Below are 23,548 nucleotides of genomic sequence, written 5' to 3'. Positions count from 1 at the left end.
TATTCACTATTGAACCACAAGAGTCTTATCCCCATCTCCTTTCACCAGCCCCATACAGACAGGTTGGAAACCACTTAGTGGAGATTATACCTTCCCCCGCATCCTCTGAAACTAGGCTCTCTCTTGAAAGCTTGTAAGCCAGTCACTTCTTGTCTTTGTAGGCTGTCTTCCCCCCTTACCCCCCCCCCCAATTTTGGGTAGCCAATGGCTACTTCGCTGTAAAGATTCACACTCTTTTGAGCTACTGCATCCATAAGTATAGGACAAGTCCATAAAATTGTAGCAGATTACTCGTTTTTCCTCTTTTGCTAGTTGATTTCTGATCATCCAAGCTTTGAAGCCAGGTCAAGTGGGTACTATCTGCAAGTATGGGTGTTCTTGTGCATCTCCCCTCACTTCATATCAGCTGGATGCTTCACTGTCCATTCTAGTCCTCTGTAGCCATGTCCCTGTCCCTGGGCCCAGGAATCCCCAGGTCTTACCATACTGCTGACCAACCAGATCTCAGCCCAGGTTGACAGAAGTCTATTGAATGTGGTTGGTCTTAGCTCATAGCTTCATTGCTGTTTTTCCCCCACTTCCCCTTATTGGTAGACTGACATGGTAACCAGAAAGACCACATGCCTGCTCATGTATTCCCCTTGAGTCTCAGTCTTTGAAGGGGGTTTGCCTTGAAGGGACCTAACCACTTTCCTTGATGACTCCCAGGTGAACAACTTGCTTGTTCTTGTAGTATTCAATCAGACTGCCATTACTGTTTTGGTTTTTCTTGCTGGTCTTTCTTTCAAGAAGCATCTTCTGATTTTCTAGCTGCTCCAGCCTGGTCTGCTTGTCCTTTCAACTGGAAATTTCCCACTCAGAAGATTCTGGATGGGGATCAGGATTCCACCTATGGTCTTATGCAATGTAATGGTTCCATAGGAAGCCTTCTTCACTGCACGTGTTCTAGCTCCATTTTAGGTATTCTAATCAGTTATAGATAGGCTGAAGATGGATTTACAAGCTTTCTATGTTGATGTTTCTGGCTATTCCTTTCTTTCCCCCTCAGGTATCTAAGTAGGTAAAGGAAACCAAGATTAAAAAGACAGCCAAGCATCTTAACATTATATCCCTTCTTTTACCCATTCAAACCATGCCTCAATCCCTGTATCACAGAGTCCTGTTGTTCCAAGGTAGAGCATACATCCCTATTTACCTCTGTCCCACTTAGCCCATGCAAACCTGCCTAAATGTTCTCCTATCCGCCTTGTTCTTCTATTTCCCTCCCTCTTCTTGTGTATTGCCCTCCTCAGCACCCAAACTCTTCTGTGTCTATTCCCTACCCTGTGCTACACCTTCCCCTCCCTCCTCTCACCCCACCGCCCACATCCCTGTAACCAACAAAGAATTTTTTTTCCCCCTTTTAGTGTATTTTTTCTTAAGCTTTTACAGTAGTGGTCCTATGCAGTATTTCTCCTTTTATGACTGACTAATTTCACTCAGCATAATGTCCTCAAGGTTCATCCATGTTATGCGGTGGCTTGAAGCTTCCTTGTTATTCTTCATAATATTCAATTGTATGTATGTACCAAAGTTCGTTTACTCATTCTTCCATTGATGGGCACTTAGGCTGTCTCCGTCTTTTTGCTATTCTAAATAGTGCAGCTGTGAGCATTTGTGTGTATAAATCTACTCATATTATGACTCATATTTCTTGTGGATGAATACCAAGTAGAGGAATTGCTGGATCATAAGGTATTTCTATTTGCAACTTACTGAGGAATCGCCATATTGTTTTCCAGAGAGGTTGGACCATTTTACAATCCCACCAGCAATGCAGGAGCATCTCATTCTCTCTGCATCTTCACCAGCATTTATTGTTCTTTACTGTTTTGATCTTTGCTGTTATTGCTAGTGTGAGATGATATCTCATTGTTGTTTTGATTTGCATCTCTCTAATGGCTAGTGATCGTGAACATCTCTTCATATGTTTGTTGGCTGCCTGGATCTCTTCCTTGGTGAAGTGTCTGTTCATGTCCTGTGCCCATCTTTTAATTGGGTTATTTGTCTTTTTCTTGTACAGGTTTTGTAGTTTCGTATCGATTTTACAAATTAATCCCTTGTCTAATGCGTTGTTACAAAATATTTTTCCCATTCTTTGGGTTCCCTTTTTACTCTTTTGGTGAAGTTTTTTGATGCACATATGTTTTTAATTTTTAGTATGTCCCACTCATATCTTTTGTCTACTTTTGTTTGTGTAATTTTCACAATGTTTGGTAGTCTGTGTGTGCCCTGTATTAGAACCCTCAAATTTGTCCCTATTTTTTCATTAATGGTCTTTATGATTGTGGAATTCACATTTAGGTATTTAATCTATTCAGAGTTGATTTTTGTATATGGCATGTTTCAGTCTTTTGCATATTGCTTTCCAGTTCTGCCAGCACCATCTGTTGAAGAGACTGTCTCCTCCCCATGCAATATACTTAGGCACTTAGTGGAAAATCAGTTGGCTGTATTTGGATGGGTTAATTTCTGGATTCTTGATTCTGTTCCATTGATCTATGTATCTTTCGTTGTACCAGTACCAAGCTGTTTTGACCACTGAGGCCATGTAGTAAATTTTGAGATCAGGGAGTGAGAGGCTTGCAACTTTATTTTTCTTCTTAAGCAGTGCTTTGCTTCTCCTGAGTCTCTTTCTTTTCCATATAAAATTTGAAATTGGGTCATATACTACCTTTTTTTTTTTTAGTGTTTTATTGTGAATTATATGATAGTTTACATGGGAGAACATTAGTTTTAAATTCATTCTATCGTACATTGTATCATTGCCATGGTTGCAATCCCCTCCATGCATCATCAACCAACCAAAGAGCATATATACCCAGCAAGCCTGACCCCTACACTTCCCTCCCCCCCCCAGTCTTCAGCACACAGTTGCTCGCCCTCTCTGGATCTAAAGCCCCTAGCTGCTCCATTGTTCCACATCATTGTTGCTGCCTCCATATCAGGCATCACTGTTTCTTTCTGTGGGTCGGTCCCGCTCTTGGCTCTTCTCCGTTGATGGTCCCAGGGACCTCTGCTCCTAGACTGAAAAGTTAATAATTTCCTTCCTTGCCATAAAATGTCTACCTTTACATTTCCAACCTTCACAATCAGTCCTAATAACAATTATTCACTATTGTATCACAAGAGAACCATCTGCATTTCATTTCATCAACTCCGCCTAGGCAGATTGGATGCTACTCACTGGAGATTCTGCCTTCCTCCAGGCCCCTTGTCTCTAGGTTCCCTCTTGAAAGCTTGTAAGCCAGTCATTTCTTGCTTTTGTAGCCCTACCCCTCCATTTTGGGTAGCCAATGTCCAAGTTGCCCATCCCTGTCTACTTTGTGTGTGTATGATTTTTTTTTTTTTTAAATGTTTTATTGTGAATTATATGATAGTTTACATGGGAGAACTTTAGTTTTACATTCATTCCATCGTATATCATCTCATTGCCATGGTTCCAATCCCCTCCATGCATCATCAACCACCCAAAGGGTATATCCCAGAAACCCACTCCCTACACTTCCCCCTCCTCCCCCCAGTTTTTGGCCCACAGTCCCTTTCCCTCTCTGGGTCCAAAGTCCTCAGTCGCTTCATCACTACTCGTCATCATCTCTGTCTCTATCTCAGGCATCTCTGTTTCTCTGGGTAGGGTCCCGCTCTCAGCTCTTCTCTGTTGATGGTCCCAGAGGCCTCCGCTCCTATCCTGGAGAATTAATCATTCCCTTCCTTGTTAACAAACTTCTCCCTTTGCATTTCCAACCCTCATAGTCCGTCCTGATAAGCATTATTCACTACAGTATCACGAGTTACCCATCTGTTACTCCTTTCATCAGCTCCGCCCAGACAGATAGAATAGTACCTACTGGAGATTCTGCCTTCCTGCCATGCTCCCTAGCTCCAGGTTCCCTCTTGAAAGCTTGTAAGCCAGTCACTTCTTGCCTTTGTAGTCCCCCCTTCCCCATTTGAGTATCCACTGTCCAAGCTGCCCTTCTCCATCCACTCTGTGTTCATATTTTACCTTTTGAAGTAGTTGAAAATCGATCATTTCTTTTTGGTACAGTGACTCGGTGTATTCCTTACATCTTCTTTTGATGCTTTGTACGTTGTTTAGTAATTAGCCCATGTGGTGGTAGTGAATTGTGTACCGTGGAGTCAGTTCTGAATCATAGTCACCCGGTAGAGGATTTTCAAGGCTAGAAATCTTAACAGGAGCAGAAAGCTTCATCTTCCTTCATAGAGGGGTGGTTGATTTGTACTGCTGGCCTTGTGGTTAACAATCCAACTCATAACCCACTATTCTACCAAGGTGCCTTAATTTGCCCACATAGTCCTTTAGTATTGCAATTCAAGGCTTGATTTTTTTTTTTCAATTATTTCAACTTGAGAAATTCTGATCATGTTTTACCTAACTCCAGATCTTTCCACATTTCATTGTAATACTTGACTTTGTCTTCTCAAAATTTTGCTCGAAAAATGTATGGTCCTTTCTCAAAACGCTAGAAATAGAAATATTTTATGATCTCATAATCCCACTCTTAAGTATATATTCAAGAGATATAAAAACAGTGGCATAAATAGACCAGTGTTCATTGCAAAATTATTTACAATAGCAAAGTGATGGGAATAAAAACAGCCTAACTCATAACCAGTGTGTTACCAGAGCTCCTCAGAACTGTGTTGTTGTTGCTAAATGCTGTTGAGTCTGTTCTGACCCATAGCAACCCTGTATCGGGTTTCCGAGGAGCAGCTGGTGAACTTGAACTGCCGACCTAGTGGTTAAAACAACCTTGCAGTCCAGTGCATTAACCCACTGCACAATACCAGTAGGCATATATAAATACATGTTTGTTTGTGCTGTGAGTAGATCCATACTATAATCTAACACATAGATGATACAGGTCCAGAGACTTCCTAGACATATCTAAACAACACATGGAATTGGTTAACTGTGCTTAGGAGTTAAGGACCCTAATCTTGTGGTATACTATAGTTTATAAAGTTAATGTTCTACATCCTGCTTTGGTTGAGTAGCACCTTGCATCTTAAAAGCTTACAAGTGGCCATCACAGTTACAACTATTGGTCTCTACTCACCTGGAGTAAAAGAAAAAGGGAACCAAAAGCTTAAGGCAGAAACTAGTCCATGGCATTAATAGCCCACATGAACCATGACCTCTTCTAACCTGAGATCTGAACTAGATGGTGCCCAGTTACTGCTACTGACCATTCTGACTAGGGATATAATAGAAGAACCTGGTCAATATGTAAGAAAAATTAGAATAAAATTCAAAGTCATTAAGAAGACTTATAGAGACTGGGAGAATCTCCAAGATTATCACCTTAAGACACCATTTTAACATAGAAATAAAACCACTCCCAATGGTCAACTTTCAGTCACACAATAGATTGGATTATAAAATAAACAAGATCACCCACGAGTAGTGTGTCCCTTAAACAATTAACTACATGAGAGCACACAGTCAACATTTACACAAAAGCAAAGATGATGAGAAGGCAAAGAGGGGAAGGGCAATTTGGTGAATGAAAACAGAACAAACAGAATGGATATACTGAGAATGCTGAAGCAATATGAAAATTGTAAGCACTGTCACAGAACAGAATCGTCTGAATTAAAATTGTTAAATGGGAGCTTAATTCACTATATAAACTTTTGCCTGAAAAAAGAAAAAAGGAAATGTTAGGGTTATTCGCATATCCAGGAAGGAGACACAAATGCTCTAAAAAGTAAAGAAATATCTGTTTTGTGCCATGGACTCTGTTCTAGCTCAAAATAACTCTCTAGGATAGAGTGTAACTGCCCCATAAAGTTTCCAAGACTTTATAAGGAAGCGCATCGCTACATCTTTGTTCCACAGAGCTACTAGTGGACCATCCACCTTTTGGTTAGCAGTTGAACACTTAACTTAACCATGGTGCAACCAGGATTCCTACAGTAAGTGGCAAAAGTAAGTTTTAAATCCAGATCCATCTGGTACCAAACCCTAGGTACGTCCCATCACCTCCTACATACAGTTTTATGCTGGCTCATAGTATGTTACTGCTTTTAGTAACCAAGAAAACCCACACCGTGTGGATTAAATTTGTTTCAAAGTCATTTTGAAGTAGGTTATATGAGTCTGTAACTGTAAAACAAAAACCAACTTCTTTGCAATAAACTTACAACCAATTAGGAAGAACATTAATTTGCTGACGAAGAGTGGTTTGACTGAATTCTGATATGTTTCATATTTGATGAACTTCATCAGATCTCAGAAGATAGGCAAGGATCCCCTTTGTGAAAAAGCATAATTTCATTGTATTCTTTAAGAAAATATTCCAAAATATCCATTGCTTTTCTGTACGGCTGCGATCAACATAGCTTTCAAACATACTATATGTGCATTTTCAATAATACATAAATGTTGTGTCTTACGTGATATCGATATGAATGCTTCTGTTGTAATCTATCTGGCATGCAGGAAAGTTAAACTGATAAAAGAATACCGTTTGTTTCTGTGGTAATTACTTTCTACAAATTGTAGTACTACTTGTTGGAAATGAAATATAGAACTGAATCGTTTGTTGTTGAGATAAACTCTAAGGGAACCTTAATATTGCAATGCAATTAACTTCATCTATACATGACTCCTGAGACCCCTTCTAGCATTTGTTCACTTAATGCAGTTCCCTTTTCTGATGCCTCCCCATTCAGATCATTAATAAGTAGTTAGATGTGTCTGCCTGTTAAGTGGTTTTAAGGGAGGATTTATAGCCCTTAGCTATTTTACTATCCCTTAGAATACAGTGATATAAGGCATCGTCTGTTAAAAAGTCACACAAAACAACTATGAGATAATTTTTGACTATGTTCCTTGAAGCAAGAAAGTGTTTATGAAAATGAAATATAGGTATGGAACATGTCCTGGTCCCTTACAAAAATATGACAGCATTTCTCATGGTAAAAGTCAGTACCAGGAATAATTTCATCTGCTGGCCCAGAGCCCAGGCTGGTATCACTAAAACACAGAATGATTAGTGGATCCCGAGTTTCACGCTCTTCAGTTGTTAAAGCTTAAACTATCTTGTCAGATTTGACCGTATCTTGAATAAAACCAATGTTTGGAAAATCATAACTATAGATTGAAAGGAAAGGCAGTTGTCCACTTCTGCAGTTACCAGACTTGTGCAAGTAGGCCTGATATGACTATACTCAGTGTCCTTTCTAGGTAAAAAAATAAATGAGGGAGGTAGAAAATGAGAAATTGAAATACTTTTGGTAAATAATGGTTAATTATATTGTAAGCCTTTTAAGTTTGCTTTTATAAAAGCTGAAAGCATTGTGTTTTAAAATTCTAATTGCAATGTAGCATTTCTACTTCTCCACCTTAGGGTTTTTAATGTCTGGTTTTTCTGAAGCAGATTGCAAGGGCTTTTGTCTGAGGTGCCTCTGGATGGACTTGAACCTCTAACCTTTTGGTTCGTAGTCAAATGGGATAATTATTTGCCCTACTCAAGGACTCTAGCATATAGTAAATGCTCAGTAAATAGTAGATACTGTTAGTGTCAGCTCTTCAGATGCAGCTTTGAAGCCAGTGCCAACCAAAATGGACTGCCAAAAGTCAGTAGGACAGAAAGAAGACTTCTGGTTTATGGAGAGCGCAAACATACACAGCCTGAAGAGCTTAGTGTACTAAGTACTCAGTGAAGTGTGGAAACTTAGTAAAGGGGAAGCTGATTCTTCACCAGAGTGAAAACAACGTTTAGCTCAGTAGCCCTCAAACTTGAACATCAGTCTCCTGGTTGGTGTGTTGTGTGCTGTGAGATCTGTTTCGATGCATAATGACCCTGTAGAGGGTTTACCAGAGTGGAACTGCACACTTTGAGGTTACCAGTCCAGTGCTTATCATAGTGTGCCACATCAGGGCTCCTTAAAACACAGATTGCTGATCCCCACCCCCAGAGTTTTTTATTCAGTAGTGCTAAGGTGGAGTCTGGGGTTCTGCATTTCTAATTTCCTAGGTGATTTCTAATTTTCTTAACTCTTTGAGAAGTAAGATGTTAAAAATCTCAGAAATCAAAGTGTTCCTTCAGCCCCTCCTTCTGTCCCCTGCCTGTGTTCTGCACCTGTTGCTGTGTGGTCAGAATAGCAGGGATTCACACAACCCAGCTCCAGCCCTCGGCCAGGATCCCTGGTGACCCGGGCAAACACACACTCTTTCAGGGTCATGGGCAGGTTACTGAGTCAAGACTGCCAGAGTCCCACAATGATGTTTTCCTTCTCTCCTGTCCCCTCCCTGTCTCCCTTGTCTGCCCCAAATCTTGGATCTGCTTAACAAAAACAAAGCCAGCAGCAGAGTAAGGCAAGACAATTTCAAAGCACATTTTTTCTTATTTGGCAATTACCTAATTTCAGAATTTGCAAAACCCACGTGTGTGGAAACAAACTGCTTTTCCCGAAAGATGATTTAAAGCAGACCCCCTCATGCAGAGGTGACATGAAAATTAAATGAGCGACAGTATGGAGTGTGTATGAGTGTGTGTGTGTGTGTGTGTGTGTGTGTGTGTGTGTTTTCCTCCACACAATTTGGAGGCATGTAAATTACATTTTAGTAAAATGTCTACAGAGTGCTCATGCGCACATACAAGCAGCAGAGAATCTGGTTCTAATTACTTGTACTTTAGTTGAACTTTGTCGTTTCCTTTGACTTTCCTCTTAATGTATGTGAGCTGTGGGCCTTACAATCCTGCAGTGAATCCACAGAAAAAAGGCGGGGGACAGGGGGAGGGGGGAATCCAGACTGGCTATCTTTGGTGCCAACAAAAATGAAGCCCAACTGAATGTTCAGACCCAATGCAACACTTTGCTATCCCCTCCCCCACCTTAATTAGCTGAAATTATTCCCTCCCCAAAGGGGACCCAAAGCTCTGGGCTCAAAATTCCCCTGGGGTCATGCAGGAAATGCCTTTTGCTTTACAACTTCTTTTTCTCTTAAGGCTCAGCTGCCCAGTGAGTGCATTAATATACTGTCTTAATCACGGAAGGTTCTAGTAAAGAGGACAGGCCTTTCATATTGTATGATGCCTGCTCACCTCTTATCAGACCCAACATAAAATCATGAAATCTGTCAACGTGGTTTTGCCAGCAGTAAATTAGCTTGCTCACGCACTCTTTCTCTCTCTCATACACACACACACACATTTATGTATGTGTTGTGTCTCTGGGCCTATCTAATTGATCTATCAAACCCTTGCCTTCAAGTAGAGTCTGACTCATAACAACCAAGTCTTATCTTTACAGAAGCCGACTACCACATTTTTCTCCCACATAGAGCTTATGGGTTAAAATCTTTCAGTTAACCACTGCGCCACCAGATGCACACATTGGGCTCTCTCTTAAAACTGTTATCTGCTACTTAACCCACCCTTTAGAAAAATGCCAAGCATGTTAGGAATTGTGAAGGGAGCTTTTGTGGGAGAGACTGTGTGTTTAAATGACACTCAGGTGTGTTGTAACAACAGGGACATTTGTACTGTGTTTTCTTAGGTGACTTGAATTGTAAGTGTCACGTCCTCTTAACAGGCAACATTAATGTTTGTGTGTGTGTGTTTTTTAGGGAAAGACTCCGCCCCTAGTTTTGTGTCTGTACTTAAAATCCTTTGACAGTAGGCGAGCTGGGGTTCTGCCTTTGTACGGTTTGTGAAGATTTTGTTTTCTGTGATTTCTCTTCTTGATTTGTTGGCAAACAATCTCTGAGTTTGGATCTGCTTAGAGCAGATCTTCTCAAAGTGCAGGTCACAGACCGGTGAACTGCCCCTTGCAGATCCACAGTGAGGTAAATGCAAAAATGGAGATAAAGTGTTTAGGAACCTTCATAGCAATGGGACAGAGTAATTTTATGTTTGTCAAATCTTTTTTTTTTTTTTTTTAGTCAGGAGCTTTTTTTTGGATGTATGTGCTTCTTAACTCCTTTTGTTCCCTAGAGATTCATTTTGTTGAATCCTATCAGTCTAGGAGAGATCAGAAAGTCAGGGAAAAAGAAAGATGGAAAAGAAACAGAAAGGGTCCTTCACCATAAGTAGTCTTAAAAACTACTCATTTTTAAGCATATGCCCCTTTCCCTGGCTCTCTGGTGTGGCGCTGTGGGCTAATGTGTCAGATTGCAAAGTCATTTGAACCACAAGGTCGGTGATTCCAGCTCACTAGCTGCTCCTTGGAAACCCTATACTGAGTCGCTATGGGTTGGAATCCACTTGACGGCACTTAACAAGAACAACAGTCTCTCACTCTTAGGGATTCCGCTGATTTTAGGGACCACATTTTGAATTGTTGTAAAATGCTGCCAAGTTGTTTCCAACTCATAGTGACCCTGCATAAGGTTTCTGAGGAGCAACTGGTGGGTTTGAACCACCAACTTTGTGGTTAGCAGTCCAGTGCTTATGTTACAGCACCACACCAAGAGTCTTGCACTACACTTTAAATAGTACTGAGTTAAAGGCAGGAGCCCCTCAACTACTTTCCCTATGAGGAAGGTAATTTTTGCTTTGTTTTCCTCAATGACAGTTATCTCTATATTGTGAGGACGCTGAGATTTAAAAATAAGGGCTTTACGCTTCTGTGATTGCAAACTTGGTTCCTATCCTGGTTTTTTGTATCTCCTCTAGTACGTGTCCAGTCACAAAGAAGCCCTCTCAGCATCTCTGGTGCTGACGCCGCTCTGGGCTGGGACCCACAAAGCCCAGCATCCATCTCACCCGAAAGTAGAAATTCCTCTGAGTTAGCCATTCCCTGACGAAGCAAGGCAGCCCATCTGGTTAGCAGTTTGGATGCCACATTGAAGGCTGCTGCTTGTTGGGGATGCATTAACCAAACAGGACGGAATAAGTCAATAACTAAGCAAGGAAATAAATAAAAGCAGTAGGCAAAAAAGCAGATCCGAATTATTCCTCAAAGACTGCTTTCCCAAACTGAAATCACATCAGCATGGTGGAGTGCAATTGTTTTATTGAATGACACAAGCCTCATTTCCCCTTGGGAAGTCTAAAAACTGTTTTTTGGCCTGCCTGAGATTGCTGAATGAGCTAATACAGAACACATTGTCTGCTGAGCAGGCAGAGTTTTCAAGCAAAAATTTTATCATTTTGTAGACTGATTGTGCTTGCCTGGAATAAGGAGCAAAATGTTTGAGATCTCTCAAGGGCATTTGATGAATCTAACTCTAATTTAAAGGGACTAATAGATTATTGATTTAAGCAGGATGACAGTGAACAGATCAATGGCTCAGAGCACTCTATATCTACCTTAAACACCCAAAATGACTAGTTACAGGGATCCAGGAGCCTCACATCTCCCTTCTTTGCCATTGTCTTAGCAAGTGGGGAGGACAAAGGGGAAGAGGACCTCTAATAAACTTTGCCAAAAGAGATAAGTGCATTTTACTACATTACCAAAAAGGTGAGAGTTTGTAGTAAAGTCTGATTCTGCTTCTATATCTTGCCACATCTTGGTTGCAATTTTATTACGTGTCTTGACGTGTCTCTTTGCGGCCTGCTTTGGTGATCCGACTACCCAGCTGAGATTTTTTCTTCTCTTTTTTGCATTGTTCTCAGTGTTAAAGCCACATAGAGAAAATATGTATAGCATATCAATATTGGAGTTCTGGTGTGGCCCTGTGGGTTAATGCAAAGCCCTTTGAAGTGCAAGGTCAGTGATTCAAATTCACCAGTCACTTTTCGGAAACCCTATACAGGGTAGGGTCGCTGTGAGTTGGAACCGACTGGATGGCACTGAACAACAACGTATGAATTTTGGGAGTGGCGTTTGAATGTACTTTGCTGCTGTTAAACGCCTAGAGTTGGTCCCGACTCAGAGTTAAGCTGTATAGGGTTTCTGAAATTTATTAAATCTTTGTGGGAGCAGAAAACCTCTGGTAACTTAGTGGTTACAAGTCAGGCTGCTAACCTCAAGGTCCATAGTTCAAAACTACCAGCCATTCTGCAGGAGAGGCTTTCTACTTCCATAAAGATTTACAGCTTTGGAAACCTGTACAGGGTTGCTATGGGTTGGAACCGACTTGATGGCACTTACCAACAACATATAAATACTTTAATTCTTTACCATCAGTAGCACATTTATCTGAAGATGATTATTTCTTGTCATAGCAGTAAGCTTTTCTGCATGTTTGTGTGGGATTCGTTTATGGCATTAGTACAATTTAAATTCTAAACCACAAGAAAAGAATCAATTCTTTCATAATACAGCCTGGTAACCTCTTTAGGGAGTCCTGGTGTGGCATTGTGGGTTAATGCGCCAGACTGCAAAGCTGTTTGAACTGCAAGGTTGGCAGTTCAAGCTCACCAGCCACTCCTCAGAAACCCTATACAGGATCGCTATGGGTCGGAACTGATTTGACAGCACTTAAAAACCACAACAATCTCTTCAAGGAAGTGTCCTTTGGTTTTTCCTGGGCTGAATAAGAGCTGTAGGTCTCTTTGTCATATTGAATCAGTGGTTCCCAAATTGCTACAATTTGGATTCATCCGGTAATATTTTTTAAATACAGTGATGCCTGAGTCTCATCTCCAGACGTTCTGATCTATTGGGCCTGGGGTACAAACTGAGCATCCGGATATTTAAAATCCCCAGGTGAATTTAATGTGCAGCCAGGCTTGGAAACAACTGTGTTTTATGGTATTCGTTGGTTTATTTTCTGTAGAAAGTAAGGCAAACTAATTGAGAATAAGAGACTATACCATTCACTGTCCACAGCAGGATGCCCTTACTATTGTTTGTATTTAAAACATGTTCATTCATGGTAACTGTTCAGGAAAACATTCATTCATTCATTTGTTATAAATGACTTTCATCCGTAGAATAAGGCTCTTACCAACCTTTGTATAGAAAGTGGGAATTCGGAGATTAACTAGGCCTCTTATTTATGTGTGCATTTTAACCCGTTTCTTCCCTGCTAAATTGCCCACAGTTCTGTTTCTTCTCTTGGGGAAGATGAAATACTGGATTCCTGTCACTGCATATATTTGAAATAGCATACTTATGGAAATTACTACCCACTTTTGAAATTCAGGGCATAGCTGTGATAGCTGAATCCAACCCTAAAAGAATTCTACTTACAACTTTCCTAGACAAGCCAGATTAGCTGTTGTCTACCAGTGGATAGAACACTGAAACCCATAAACACACCCCACACTGTTTCTGTAAAGAACACAGTGCAGGAATGATAATAGTGGTGATGGCATGATTCTGGCGGAGTTGCCAAAACACACGGGTTAGAAATAAAGGTGCACAAATAACACCAATCCAAAGGATTTGTGGTCATAGAGGGGAGGGCTCACCTGTGTTGATATTGTTGTTGATGGTACTGACTCATCATGTGTACAAAGTAGAACTGCTTCATAGCATCTTCAAGACAACGACCTTTCTTAAGCAAATCATCAGGCCCATTTCCAAGGCACTTTTGGGTGGATTTGGGCTTCCAACCATCCTCTCAGTTAATAGGCCAACACTTGATCATGTATGCCATCCAGGGACTTTACATATTGATAGTAAGAATGTAAAGTAGTACTTTTCCGGATGTCAATTTGTTGACAAAAATGAAAAACTAACAAAATATTATAAATAACCATACCCTTTGAACTATTTCCGAGAATTTATCCTAGAGAAATAATCAGATGTGCTGAGATTAGGTACAAAAATGCTCATCGTAAGGGATTGTTTTTCAGGAAAAATACTGACAAGGAAATGAAAATGTGATAAACTTTCGCTTTAGTTAACAAGTGAAGAGCATTTTAGATGCCTAGAAAAAGAGGTGGAAGGAAGATCTCTTTGGTTTTCTCTTAGTGAAAGACTTGTAGGTCATCTTGTATACGTGTTTTCTTGGATTTTAACCAAGACCAATATTATTGTTTTTTTAGTAATTTTAACAAGTAGTGCTTTCTTGTTGCTGTTAGTACGCCTTTAAGTGAAGCTGGTTAGTACAGTGTGGGAGACATTTTCGCATTCAGAGCTTCTTAGCTGATAAAGTTTAGTGACAACTCACTTGCCGTACTTTCTACAGAACACTTACCATGACTGTGCCAAACTGCCCATAGGAAGGGCTTCATATTTGCCACAAGACTCAAGACTGACATCTTTTTCCATATACTTTGTTTCAACCAGTGAAGATTATAATAGATTTATCTACTAGAACCAGCACTACTTTAATGAATTCATTCCAAAGTTCTTTTGAATTGTGAAAATACTATAATTACAGTTGATTCTATTCCAAAGAGATAATTAATTACTTTATGGAAGCAAAAGAATATAAGATAGCTATTTGAGTTCTAATTTTATCACTTAATAACTTATACAAGCACCTAAGGCTTGAAATGAGGAAGAAACAATGAAAAGGATAAATTTATGCATTAATTGAACCAATAGTCATTGATTGCCAACTATGTGCCAGACATCTTTTAGGACAGGACCACAATGATAAAGTAGGTAAATTGCTTGGCCTCATGAAACCCATATTTAAATGAGAGGAAATACATAAATAAATGAGAATATAAAAGTGTACATAAGTTAACTTTCTAAATATAAACACTAGTTAGTGTTTTGTAGAAAACAAAACAAAATTATGGGATAGAGTAGCCAGAAGTGGAGAGGGCATTTTAATTAGAGAAGTACTCTCTGAGGAAGTAACATTTGCTCTGAAGTCTAAGCAATGAAAATGAAACAGACATGTGAAAATCTGAGTAAAGAATTTTCCAGGCTGGGAAAATGGTTAGCCCGATAACCATTAAATTGGGTTAAGAGTTTATCCTATTTAAGGGACAGATTAAAAGTCAAATATTTAGAACTCAACAAATCATGGGAATCATTCAATTCAACGATGTTGGCACAGGAGGCAACGGATATATCATATCCCTTTGTATATGATAATCCTTTTGTGGTGCTGTGGGTTAGTTAATGTGTTGGACTGCAAAGTCGGTTTGAACTGTAAGGTTGGCAGTTCAAGCTCACCAGCTGCTCCTCAGAAACCCTATACAGGGTCACTATGAGTGGAACTGACTCGAAGACGCTTAATAACAACAGACTATAGTAAGGAATTTGTCTTTGATCTAATTGGTAACTATGGGAAAGGCCTTAGGCAGGCAAGCACAAGGGCTTGATTTTAACTTTTTAACAGTTCTCGCAATGGCTAGTTTAAAGAATAGACCCTAAGGTAGGAAGAGTGGGCCAGAGGGAAAGCAGCAAAGAGACTGTTCTAACAGTTGAGGAGAGAGCTGATAACAAACTAGGCTAGCATTCTTAAAAAATAGTGAGACTGGGATAGATTAACAAGATGTTTAAGGAGTAAAGTCCATCCAATTTACAAAAAGTTTGGTTATGAGATATTCCAGGTAATAGAACATTGAATCTAAAAGGTGACAAGCAGTGATACAACTAGGAAGTTTATACTCTGGAAAGTATATTGTACACTGTTAAGTGACATGGAAACTGGAACATTCCGAATTGTTATTTGACCGCCCTGATATGGCACTGTAGGATAAAAACTGGCAAGATTGGCTGTTCAAACCCACCAGTCACTGCTTGGAAACCCTAAGCAGAATTGTCGTGAGTTGGAACTAACTCAATGGCACTTAGCAATAGTAACAACAATAATCACCCTTAAGAGACCCTAGTGGCGTTACGGGTCTTTGTGGTTCAAACCCACTAGAGAAAGATGAAACTGTCTGCTCCTGTAAGTACTGTACAGGGTCACTATGAATTGAAATGAAGTCAGTGTCACTTGTGAGTACCACCAGTTACCCAGGTCCATCTGGTCTTAGAAGTGCTGTCTTTGGTGGTAGACAAGTAGAACGAATTCTTACTTTGACTTGGAACTGAAGCTTGGCCAACAGGGATAGGGGAATACTTAGGTCTTAAATTCTGTGAGAAGACTGGTGTGGCACTGTAGAATAAGCCCTGGACTGCTAACCACATGGTTGGTAGTTCAAACCCTTCAGTCATTGCTTAGAAACTGTGAGTTACCAATTAGGTAACCCATAGTTATCAATTAGATCAAAGTCAAATTCAGAACCAACTCAGTGACACTTAACAGCAACAACAAGAAATTATGTGAATTCTCATTTTTCATGTAATTTTGGTGGTTAGAAATAAGGTGAGTGATCATGCTATTGAAATCTAGAATTCAGACCTTTGTGATTTAGAAATGAGCTGTGCCCCTCTATGACATCATTAGGCCTAACCCAATGCTTCTCAAACCTAATTGTCACCAGAGCATCTTGGCAAAATGCAGATTCTGATTTCATAGCTTGTCATGGGCCCTGCTATTATATTATCCAATAAATGATGATGATAATGATGATGTGATTCTAAGACCCAGTCTTTGGGTAGCGAGAGCCTTGCTCAGATTTTTATTCATGAAGGTCATGAATGACTACATGTTAAATACACTGCCATATACTTGGTAAATGCTTGGTGTGGGCCTTTTCTTTCCTTTTTCCTAAAGAAATTTACTGTTTAAGTGGCAGCTGGGTGAAGCAAGTTATTTCAGAGACTTTGAGTCACAAGCTCAGGGAAACAGAAGAGAAGGAGGAGCCATGGGTTGGCAGTGTTGAAATCTGAATTTGTATCCTGGCTCTACCACTGCCCTGTGTGATCCTTGGACAAGTCATCACACTCTGCGTTTCTTTTCCTCTTGAGGATACAATGTTGATAAAAATTAGTGATCCCACGGTGCTATAGTTAACTTCACACAAGAGAGATAGAAGATGGCTTTGTAAACTCTAAGCGCCACAAAATTGTCAATAGTACCATTTCTGTGATTACAGCGACAACTTATGATGGGCTTGTCCCCACTAGTGATATTGCTGAATTTTGGGCAGAGCCTTAAGGAGCTCTGGTTGTGTAGTGGTTACGAATCGGGCTGCTAACCTCAAGGTCGGCAGTTCAAAACTGCCAGCAGTTCCGCAGGAGAAAGATGAGGTATTCTGCCTTGGAAACCCCGTACAGGGTCACTATGAGTCGGAACAGACTCCACGGTACTTAACAACAACATATGAAATCACACTGATGAAAAACAAATCAACTGAAATGTTTTCTCTTTTTTTTCTCTCTCCACCCGTCCTTCTCTGTCTCCTTTGTAGCGATTGAAACACAAAGCACCAGCTCTGAGGAACTCCTCCCAAGCCCTCCGTCTCCACTTCCTCCCCCTCGCGTTTACAAGCCCTGCTTCGTCTGCCAGGACAAATCTTCGGGGTATCACTATGGGGTCAGCGCCTGTGAGGGGTGTAAAGTGAGTACCCATGTCTCTGTGCCGGAGCTTGGCGCTTGCATGTTCCAAGGCTGGTTTGATGTTACAGCTTCGCCTCTGATGAGTGTGGTGGGCTGAGTTGCATTTGGCAGTTTTCATTTCTCATATCTTACCAGTTTACAATTCAGAAACTTCCAGAAAAGACTGATTGGACCCAACTGTTCTCGGACTCTTAAAGACCGCCCACATGGCAGTTCTTTTTAGGTAACAAGAGTCTCTGAAGGAGGCCTGAAAAGCATCATTCTGTTTCACTTTAGAACTTGCCGCCTGGTGTCTTTGTAATTTTATTTTATTTTTAAATATGACTGACAGCCCATTGAATCAACTTGCAGAGATTCCAAGGTTGAAATTGGGATTTATCTCCTGGCTGTTTTCTTCAGTCGTGTGGCCTCTGAATTACAGTTTGATTTTCAGCCTGTAGGGACTTGCTACTGTATGTGTCTCATAAATTCAGGGGGAGTTGGATTTAAACTTCCAGCCTTCAGAATACAGGAGTCTGAACATGTGTCAAGTAGTATATGGCTGCTCTGAATCAAATTAGACAGTTGTTATCTAGTCCAACAAACTTAATTGAGTGAAAGTGCTTTTTATTTTTTTCAGAGAGCAAAGAAACAAAGAATAACTGAATAGGCAGATTCAACTCATCCATAGGAAATTTCTCAGAGGGCCTATGGCTGTCTTGAGTCAGCTCTTCCCTAGATATATAACTTCTCTAAGTTCTCTCTGGGTGGTTGTTCAGATCTGTTGTTTATACATCTAAATTGCAGGATACATTTGTAATGTTGAACATGTTAGAAAAATATTGCAAGTACTCGCATCAGTTGCTCACATAACATTTTGTATTTGTATTTGGCTTAAATACCAAATTACTATATGCAATGGTTAGCTACTTTTGTGTAACAAGCAATCCTTAAATTTAATGGTTTAGAAAAACAACATGTCATTTAGTTTATAATTATGTGGATTAGCAATTTAGGCCAGACTTATCTGGATAGTTCTTCTGGTTTTAACTTATGCTTTACCTGATACTTGTGGTCAGCCGTGGTTTAGCTGGTTAACTCTGCTTCTGGGAGTTGCTAGTGATTGGCTGGGGAACCTCAGCTTTTTTCCATGTTGTGTCTCCTCACCATCTGGCTTGTTCTCATAGGCAGGGCTGGGGAAGATAAAATGGCAACATACAACGTCTCTTGAGATTTAGATTCAGAAACTTCTGCCACATTCTATTGACCAAAACAAGTCACAAAGCGAGACCAGAGGTGGAAACATAAATTCAAGTTCTGAATGGGGTAAACTGCAAAGTCACATTACAAATGGACCTGATACAGAGAGATGAAACTTGGGGTGGTTTCTGCTATGTATCTAGTTGCCTGTGAACTCAAAGTGGGGCCCAAGGCCTGTGACCTAGTATCTCATACCTAGACTGTCATATAGTGGTTGCCTGCAGATATAGAGTAAACAAATTCATAAATGTCACTCCCTCAAAGTGTCTGTATGAGTTTTATCATCTTTTCAAATCATTGGCATAAACGTGTGTATTATTTTACAGGGTAAGGCTACTCTGGGAAACTCTTGAAAGACTTAGTGACATCTTGCTGGCATTGAGATAAGTTTGGTTATTTTAAAGCTTCTTTAGAATGCCTTTTCCTTTTCCAGCAACTTCAAACACAGCCATCAGGAAAGTTACCAGGGAAACCAATGGGTTGCAATAACCTTTGCAATGCTTCTGCATCTAACTATTGCTTGATTATCAGTAGCCCTAACTGACCCTGCTTAAATTCATCTGGAAATTGGGAAAGTTTTCAGTGAAATGCAGGTTCACTTTGAACATTTGTTATGCAATCTGTAAATAAACCATTTTCTAATGTTCATTTAAACATCAACTGGAAAGATACTCCTTTATTTTAGAAAAACATTTAAATATTCTCATGTCCAGAAATCTTAAGGAAATTTGTGATAGTTCAGGTTACCTGCTACTATGATGCCTCATCAAAGAGCTGATCCAACATGTCTCCTTTTGTGGCAGACACCAGGACACGCATTTTAAGCTGTTGCACAATCTGGACAGTACAAACTGTTTTAATCAGTTCTTAGTCAGCTAATTCCCTGACTTCTTGGGATACTGACTCTTTTTAGGAAAAACCCCAACAAAAACAAAACCCATACCAGCACAAACAACTTTGATAAACTTGATTAAGCTTTTCAGAGTTATATTATGGCATATTTTTTAAAAGAATTTCAAATCCAGTAAGGTCAGATGAGTTCACCAGCTAGTTGTGTAATTTGATAATTTTTGTATTGCTAGTGAGCCTCTGAGCATGTGCGCTGCCTTCCTCCTTGTTGCTGAGAAGGGATGGTCTTTATTTTGGTTTGCTGGAAAAACATAGTGACAAAATTTTCAGAACTAGAAATGAAGAGAACATAAACACATCATGTAACAACCAAAGAAAGATAAATATAGTTTTTAAAAAATCAACTGTAACTTTTGTTGTCACTTAAAAAAAATTATGGCTACAATACAGAATGTATTATATAAAAATTAGAAAAATTCAAACAGTCATACTTACACCCTAAAAAGGAACCCTGGTTAAAACCTTAGTTTTTCTGTGAATATATGCATGTTGTTATTTTTATGTTTGTTTTTTAAAAAAAACAAAAATGGGAATATATATTACACACTGGTTTTGAGCTACTTTTCAAATTTAATAATCAATTGTTCATGACTAAAATTTAAAGACCTAGGAGCTCTGGTAGCATAGCAGTTACAAATCGGGCTGCGAACCTAAGGTCAGCAGTTCGAAACTACTAGCTGCTTCGCAGGAGAAAGATGAAGCTTTCTGCTCCCGTAAAGATTTACAGCCTCAGAAACTCTGTACAGGGTCGCTATGGGTCGGAACTGACTTGACGGCACTTAACAACAACAACAACAACATAGTTATGGTTATTATCATTAATGTAGTGGTTTACGATAATTGTTGTCATTGAGTGCCATTGAGTCAGTTCTGACCCATAGAAACCCTATATCGTGTTTTCCAGGAGCGGCTGGTAAGTTTGAACCACTGACCTTGCAGTCCAGTACATTAACTGACAGACCCACACCAGTACTCCAATTTACTTAAGCAATCTTCCATTGCTGAACAATTAAGATGTGTCCAATTTTTCTTTATTATAAAATCTTAATGAATAGTTTCAGGCACAACTCTGATAATTTCCTTTGAGATAAAATAGTAGAAGTGGAATTTCTGAATATAAGAAATAAGAAAAAAAAGAGCCGAGGAGAGAAACATGGCTTCAGCAGCAGGCACGTTTATTGAGAGTAAATCTGGGGGCACTCAGTCATAAGAAGCCATGAACGTGCCTGTTTCTTATTGGGGTATTTATTTAAGGTGGTGTGGTCCTGAATACAGTTCTGGCGAGTTTCTAATGGGCGGGTTTATGGCTTGTGGTGTAATAAAGACTTAAACTTTCTGGAAACTGGAAGCTTAAGCAGGACTTTATTCAACACTACTTGGGGGCAGCTGCAATGCCATTTTGTTGATCAGGCACAGACGGTCCTTCATTTTTAAGATTTTGATGTTGTTGTTGTTGTTATGTGCCATCGAGTCGGTTCCGACCCATAGCAACCCTGTATAGGGTTTCCGAGGGTGTAAATCTTTACGGGAGTAGAAAGCCTCATCTTTCTCTCGCAGAGCAGCTGGTAGTTTCGAACCGCTGACCTTAAGGTTCGCAGCCCTATTAGTAACCACTACGCTACCAGAGATCCTTTTGATAAAGACTGTCAAAATGTCTTCAAGATTAGGTGTATCAATGTGTACCCTGGTGAGTACACAAGCCTGTAAACAAACATTGGTGATTGTTAGGGATTTCTCTTACGATATAATAAGACAATAAACCAAGAAGCATCTTTTTAAAATCAGAAATCAAGCCTATCCCCTCAGTACACAGAGTTGATAGGGATCCGTAACTCAGATATTGGCTACCTAAAATGGGGAGAGGGGTCCTATCAAGGCACTAAGTGGCTGGCTTACAAGTTTTCATGAGGGAGTTTAGTTTCAGAACAAGGTGGGTTGGGATGGGGAAAAGATTCTTTTGATTTAATAGTAATTGTTATCATGACTAATTGTGATGGTCACAACAGTAAAGGTAGAAGATATGTAACAAAAAGGGAGGAGTAGCTAATCTTACATTCCAGGCCAGAGGACCCTAGGACCAGCAAGAGGGACAAGCATGAGCAGAACGTGAGATCCCAACCAGAGAAGCAGTAACACCAGACACAGAGGCAGAGACTATGGCATGGAGGGATAGAACATCTGAGGACTCGAGAGTCATGGAAGGAGAAAGATTATGTGCTTATTGGCAGGGGCTGGTTTGCAAAATGTGCCTTTTGGTTGTTTAAATGATTATATATTCCTGCATGTTTTTGTGTCCATCAAAAAGGGGATCTGTAATCATTAAAAAAAAAAAAAAAAATAGTCCCTTGCACTGAAAGGAAGTCAGTGTGGTGGAGAAGTTGAGTCATGTCAAAAGACAACTACAATATATGTACCATGCACAGTGATTGTGTGAGAAGATGGGCAAAGTATTAAGTAAAATCATCTTCTCTTCTAGAATTCTGTCTGTATTTAATGTGGCTGTGTAAAATGAACCCCATTTTGGGCTATCCCAGATCACCATGGGCCCTGGTTGACCTACAATGACTGGACCATTCTTTGGCTGGAAATTAAAGTGCTCAGAAACTCAGTTCTAAAGCAGGGCTCCCAACCTGAGTCTAGTATATATTGTTAAGAAGTAATGTCTATATCAGACAAGGAAATAATCTCTAAAATTTATAGAAAACTATAACACCTCTGGCCACCACTCGTCTGTCAGTTTGCCATACTGTGGTGGTTTGTGAGTTGCTGTGATTCTGAAAGCGGTGCCACCGGTATTTTAAACACCAGAAGAGTCATCCATGGTGGACAGGTTTCAGATGAGCTTCCAGAAAAATACAGACTAGGAAGAAAGAGTGACAAACTACTTCCGAATATTTAGTCACTGAAAACCTTATGAAAAGCAGAGAAACACTGTCAGATATAGTGCCAGAAAATGAGCCCCTTAAGTTGGAAGGCACTCAAAATGTGACTGGGGAAGAGCTGCTGCCCCAAAGTAGAGTTGACCATGATAACATGAATGGAGTAAAGCCTGAAGGAGAAAAGTCTGCAGGGATCTTCATTTGCCGATGGGCAAAACTCAAATAAAGAGAAACAGCTGTAAACATCCATTAATAATTGGAACATGGAATGTATGAAGTATGAATCTGGGAAAATTGGAAGTTTTCAAAAATGATATGGAACGTATAAACATAAATATCTTAGGCATTAGTGAACTGAAATGGACTGGTATTGGCCATTTTGAATCTGACAACCACATGGTTTACTATGCTGGCAATGACAAATTGAAGAGGAATGATGTTGCAATCATTGTCAAAAAGAACATATCGAGATCAGTCATGAGGTACAATGCTATCTGTGATAGGATAATATCCATGTGCCTACAGGGAAGCCCAGTTAATACCAATATTATTCAAATTTACGCACCAACCACTAAAGCCAGTGAGGATTAAATGGAAGAATTCTACCAATGTCTTCCTTCAATCTGAAATCTATCAAACGTGCAATCAAGATGTATTGATCATTACTGGTGATTGGAATGCAAAGGTTGGGAGCAAAGAGGAAGGATCAGTAGTTGGAAAATATGGCCTTGGTGAGAGAAATAATGCTGGAGATCACATGATAGAATTCTGCAAAAACAATGATTTGTTGATTTCACATACCATCTTTAGACAGCATAAGAGATGACTATACACATTGATCTTGCCAGATGGAATACATAGAAATCAAATTCAAATTGACTAGATTTGCAGAAAGAGCCGATGGAAAAGCTCCATATCATCAGCCAAAACAGGGCCAGGGGCAGACTGTGGAACCAGACCATCAATTACTCATATGCAAATTCAAACTGAAGCTGAGGAAAATGAAAGCAAGTCTACGAGAGCCAAAATATGACCTTGACTATATCCCACCTGAATTTAGAAATCATCTTTAGAACAGATTTGATACATTAAGGCTGAAGACTAGAACAGTTGTGGGATGACATAAAGAACATCATACATGAAGAAAGCAAAAAATTATTGAGAAGACAAAGAAGCAAAAGGTCAAGATGGATGTCAGAAGAGAC

At 39.9% G+C, this 23,548-nt stretch overlaps 1 protein-coding gene across 5 annotated transcripts in view; it reads left to right on the top strand.

Annotated features, from left to right (window-relative positions):
* The window catches only part of RARB (retinoic acid receptor, beta), a 621,377-nt gene that overhangs the window by 408,329 nt on the left and 189,500 nt on the right, over window positions 1–23,548 (top strand). For 4 of the 5 annotated variants that reach the window (XM_006851622.1, XM_006851620.1, XM_006851619.1 and 1 more), the window contains one exon: window positions 17,169–17,317. Coding sequence is in view for 3 of the 5 variants with exons in the window: in XM_006851620.1 (XP_006851682.1) it covers window positions 17,169–17,317 (149 nt within the window). In the remaining 2 variants the exon portion in view is untranslated. Of the gene's footprint in view, window positions 1–15,828; window positions 15,851–17,168; window positions 17,318–23,548 lie in introns of those variants that run through there. The other variant, XM_006851623.1, reaches the window with a different exon arrangement.

This window comes from Chrysochloris asiatica, unplaced genomic scaffold (genome assembly GCF_000296735.1).
Source record: "Chrysochloris asiatica unplaced genomic scaffold, ChrAsi1.0 scaffold00030, whole genome shotgun sequence".
In the NCBI taxonomy this organism is placed as follows: domain Eukaryota; kingdom Metazoa; phylum Chordata; class Mammalia; order Afrosoricida; family Chrysochloridae; genus Chrysochloris; species Chrysochloris asiatica.
This window is presented reverse-complemented; position numbering and strand designations above follow the sequence as displayed.